At 37.9% G+C, this 4622-nt stretch overlaps 1 protein-coding gene across 4 annotated transcripts; it reads left to right on the top strand.

Annotated features, from left to right (window-relative positions):
- Positions 1–240: 240 nt before the first annotated feature.
- On the top strand, positions 241–4421 carry LOC114724687 (uncharacterized protein At4g15970). 4 transcript variants are annotated; one of them, XM_028911097.1, is made up of 5 exons: positions 241–554; positions 2272–2637; positions 3143–3227; positions 3545–3624; positions 3739–4421. In XM_028911097.1, exons 1-5 carry the CDS (start codon positions 282–284, stop codon positions 3742–3744), a joined length of 810 nt encoding a protein of 269 aa, XP_028766930.1. In that variant the 5' UTR covers positions 241–281; the 3' UTR covers positions 3745–4421. The 4 variants fall into 4 exon arrangements, with proteins under 4 accessions (XP_028766930.1, XP_028766928.1, XP_028766927.1 ...); XM_028911095.1 differs by having other exon boundaries at positions 2272–2376; positions 2485–2637; positions 3143–3624; XM_028911094.1 differs by having other exon boundaries at positions 3143–3624.
- The last annotated feature ends 201 nt before the right edge of the window (positions 4422–4622 follow it).

Consider the following 4622-nt stretch of genomic DNA (forward strand, 5'->3'; position numbering starts at 1 on the left):
AAAAATGTAGGTGTAAAAGTTTTATTTTGTGCTCGCTTTTCTTTTGTTTTTTGCCTGATTTATTTTATACTAGCTGCTTGTTGGGCCTATTGGGTTAATGGGCTGTGTTTTCTTTCATCACTGATCGACCTTGAATTTGGAGCTCTTCCCCACTCATCCTCCCCCACTAAATCTGACCCTCTTGTGCTCATCACGTTTGTTTGTTCCTGCTGTTAAGCCGCCAATCGACCAAGGACGAGGGGTTAAGCCCCGTAAAATGACTTTTTCATCCCGCAAGCCCCATGTCCCCAGCACACCGTGCCGCGTCTCGCGGGAGACGATCTCCAACGACGCCGGCTCGCAGTTCCGCCGTTAATTCTGCTGCCGATATGCTGCCGGAGTCGGTCATCCTCCGGCGGACCATCACCGTCTCGTTATTCTTTGCCACTGTTTCTCTCTCTTGCTTGGTCCTTCTCAGGGATGTCGATTCATCCCGATTCCTCTCTCGCTTCCCCTCCTCTTATTATTTTTCCGCCTTTCCGAGCATTATCCCGTCGGCTTATGATTCCTATGCTGTGAGTTCGATGGCTTCCTGCTTTTCTTCTTTTGAATTCCTGGGGATTTTATCTTTTGTTTTTATTACCGTGAATGTAGCTGCGTCAGCTGGTGTTTTGATCCCCGTTTGATTGCATTTTTCACTATAATTTCTTTTGGCATTTCGGGTTTATTCTGAAAATTCTGATTTAGAGGCTGTATTGAATTGTTCTGTTTCGTTTTCAGAATGAGGGGCTTGAAAGTTTAGCTTATGTTCTAGTGGTTAAACTCGTTCTGTCCCACTTGAAAGCCGTGAAAATCACATACTTTTTTGCTAAATTTGCATGATCAGCTTTGTTTGCCTGATAATTCGTTTGCCTAAATTCCCAAACAGAGCTTAATTTTTGTAATTCTAAAACAAGTTGTTAATTACGGTATTCGGTGATGTTCTCTGTTTTCTGTTTTCTGTTTTCTGTTTTCTGTTTGTGTTTGGAAATGACATAGCTGCTTCAATATTCCGATGACAATGGTGAGAGTAAGGATTGCTTACAGGGAAGCAAGATGAACGGACGTTCATGATTTGGATCATTTCTTATATTGTGATAGCATTTGAGTGTTATGCGATGTTTCATTAGAATCAGGAGATCAATGAAGATAATGTTTGGATGGTGTTTTCAAAAAATTGAAAATGTTTAGATGAATGTTATCAGCATCACTTTTTAATTTGTAAAATACTTTAAAAAAGAAAAAAAAAAGATACGAGGTAATGTAATATTTAAATGAACTGCCAATGTCACTGTTTTTTGTAGGTTATTTTGGTACATGCAGCATGTCCAACAGCCATTATTGCCTCCAGCGGCCACAATTCATAACATAAGCTGATATTAATAATTTCTTTCCGAAACATAATCATAAGATGATATGCTTGGGTGGAAATTGCTGAAACCAAGATTTATGTGCTTAATTGATTATTCACTTGGCTCCCAAACAGGCACGAAATTCATTATTGCCTCCAGCCACCATTCATAATCATGAGCTGATATTAATAAACTCTTTCCAAAACATAATCGTAAGATGATATGGTTGGGTGGAAATTGCTGAAACCAAGATTTACGTACGTAATTGATTATTCACGTGGCTCCCAAGCAGGCACGAAATATAAAGTCTTAAATACGCTATGCGGCCATGGTCCCCTCCCATCCTTTCGGTTCATGATTGGTGAGAGTTAGAGGGAAGCTTCTTGTTTGGTATTTTGGTGTTTCTTTGTGTTGCTTGCTTGTTGAGGAGTCAAACAAGGAAGGAAGCTCTATAACAATATTTAAAATAGCTATAATGTGCTTGACAAACAAATATGGATGTGCCATAGGTTTTTACTGCATACTGAGATCAGCTACATCTTCTGATGTAAGCCATACCAGCTACATTTTCTAAAGTAATTCTTTCTCGCTCAGAAAACTTTGAGGAAGTCTAGGTATCATGTGTTCTCCCTCCTAATTGTTGTAAGATACACGCAAGCTAATAACTTGGCTTTTGAAGGTTATTTTGAGTATCTATAAATATGAAATGATTGGCCTGAATGGAAAATAATTAGTAATTTGTTCACTGCAACAGTGCAATTACTACCATTGACATGATTCTTCATTCCTGTACCACTTTAAAGGATTATTGATTTTATCTCGTGCTTCATTTGTGCAATGTCTCTAAAAGAGGGAACCTTTTTGTTTTTTATTTTTTTTTCTTAATTGGCATATTCTTCAGGTTACCAATGAATATCCACTTGAAAAGATTTTGAATGAGGCTGCTATGGAAGACAAAACTGTCATCTTGACCACTTTAAACGAAGCATGGGCAGCACAAAATTCAGTAATTGATCTTTTCCTTGAGAGCTTTAGAATTGGTGATCACACCCGTTGGCTTTTGAACCATTTAGTGATTATTGCATTGGATCACAAGGCATTTGTACGCTGTCAGGCTATACATACGTATTGCTACTCTCTTGTTAGTGAAGGAGCTGATTTTCATGAAGAAGCATACTTTATGACTCCTCGCTACTTAGACATGATGTGGAGAAGAATTGATTTCCTACGTTCTGTTCTTGAGATGGGATACAGTTTTGTGTTCACTGTAAGTTCTTCATATACCTCCCTCTTCAAGTTGTCAATGAGCAGATTTTGTATGTCCTGCTGTGACACTGAGAAACATATTTGAAAGCCTGAGGCAACAAAGTTTATTGAGTTCTGGACTATTTTCCTGACACTGAGAATTTGTCTGTTATGTGAGTGAGGGAATAAGCTGCTTATGTTTTTGTCCTGTCCTATCAATGAGTTATCAATTAAGCTTTCAAGGGGGACATCTTATTAGGAATAACATCTGAAACCATGAGGACCTTTTTCCCTTCATTTTTGCCATTTTGCTCCATCATACAACCGTGTAATTCTCGTAGTTTTGTAACTCACATTTTCAACCATCAGTGTTTTATTTCTACTGTTAGGAGTGTATCTGTTTATCTGGAACAAAGATAAAGTTACAAGTAAGAGAAGATATGGGAGACTAAAACAAACTTACATGTGAAGGTAGACACACATATAAGGCATCTTCAATTAAATACTTAGTTTTGTTTCTCCTTCAGGATGCTGATATCATGTGGCTCAGAGACCCATTTCCACGTTTCCATCTAGATGCAGATTTTCAGATTGCGTGTGATCATTACACAGGTAGCTCTGATGATGTAAATAACAGACCCAATGGAGGGTTCAACTTTGTAAAATCCAATAATAGGTCAATAGAGTTTTATAAATTCTGGTACTCTTCACGGGAAACCTATCCTGGATACCATGATCAGGATGTCCTAAATTTTATCAAGGTTCATCCTTTCATCACTGATCTAGGACTGAAGATTAGATTCTTGGATACAAGCAATTTTGGTGGACTTTGTGAACCGAGCAAAGATTTAAATGAAGTTTGTACAATGCATGCCAATTGCTGCTTTGGTATGGTTAGCAAGCTTCATGATCTTCGAATTATGCTTCAGGATTGGAAACATTATTTGTCCCTGCCTCCAAGTTTGAAGAGGTTGTCAGTTATCTCGTGGAGGGTTCCACACAAGTGCAGGTTGGCAATATACTTGAGCTCTTTATTTTCCTTTTCTAACATTCTCTTACCTCTTTATTTTATTTTCTTTTATCTTGCTTTAATGGTTCTTGTTGGGATTAAATTCCTCTGCAGCCTTGATTCTTTCCATTATCATGGGTTTCCAGAAGAAAATGTTCAAGAAGAGTAGAAGATTAGATTCTTTATCTCACCTGTCTCATACATCAATGTGGATATTGAAACACTCAAGTACGGAAAGGTACATGTTTGACCAGCAATCCTTCTGTCCGCATGTTGACTAGCTGCTGAAGATAGGTTTGTCAGATATAGTTTCAAAGGAAAGTAAGTTTTGTTTATACCTGTCTAAGGAATTGCCATTCCAGGCAAAGTCGAGTTAGGCATTATAATATAATATGTTTATTAAAGAAGAGCTAGTGTTAACCTGGCAAATTTTTTTGTGCTTTGCACAAGTTTGTCCAGTCAGTAAGGTATCGTCTTGTTTATTTGTGCTCAAATCCCTCAACCCTGCATCTCATTTTCCCTCTATTATGAAGAGTAGAAGAAATAAAAACCCAAGGTAGTTTCTTTGTTGTCATAAATTGGTGATAATTAGTTAGGAGGGGACAACCGGAAAAAAAGTTTTGGCTAGTTTGTTGAATCTATTCTTTTAAACCTTTCCCTTTATTTCCAGAGCTTTGTAACTGTCGAAACTGTACTAACTTAGCTGTTGATGACTCAAAAGCGGTCAATGCTTTTCCGCCCGCTCACAACCATGGCAAACTGAAATGCAAGTAGTTAGGAAAATCATTTGGTTGGAAGTTTTGATGTTATCTGGTTATGAGCCGTGACTTTCTTTGGTACCAGGTCTAATTATGTGCCAGTGCATCTGCCGTTATCATTGTCCTTGCATAGAAATCTAAAATCTGTTTCTCGCCTGTAGAAGAGTTTAATCATTATTAATAGAATATAAAGGATCAGGTCATTTAGTTGGCTGTTTCATGTGTACGGCAATTTGGTCC

Source organism: Neltuma alba, unplaced genomic scaffold (assembly GCF_004799145.2).
Source record: "Neltuma alba isolate B1F8T4 unplaced genomic scaffold, ASM479914v2 tig00012195_pilon, whole genome shotgun sequence".
NCBI classification, from domain to species: Eukaryota; Viridiplantae; Streptophyta; class Magnoliopsida; order Fabales; family Fabaceae; genus Neltuma; species Neltuma alba.

Coding starts and splice junctions, on each gene's coding strand:
- LOC114724687 (XM_028911094.1), top strand. CDS start 282: ATGTCCCCAGCACACCGTGCCGCGTCTCGCGGGAGACGATCTCCAACG. Junction 2,638..3,142: donor GATACAGTTTTGTGTTCACT/GTAAGTTCTTCA, acceptor TTTCTCCTTCAG/GATGCTGATATCATGTGGCT. Junction 3,625..3,738: donor AGGGTTCCACACAAGTGCAG/GTTGGCAATATA, acceptor ATTCCTCTGCAG/CCTTGATTCTTTCCATTATC.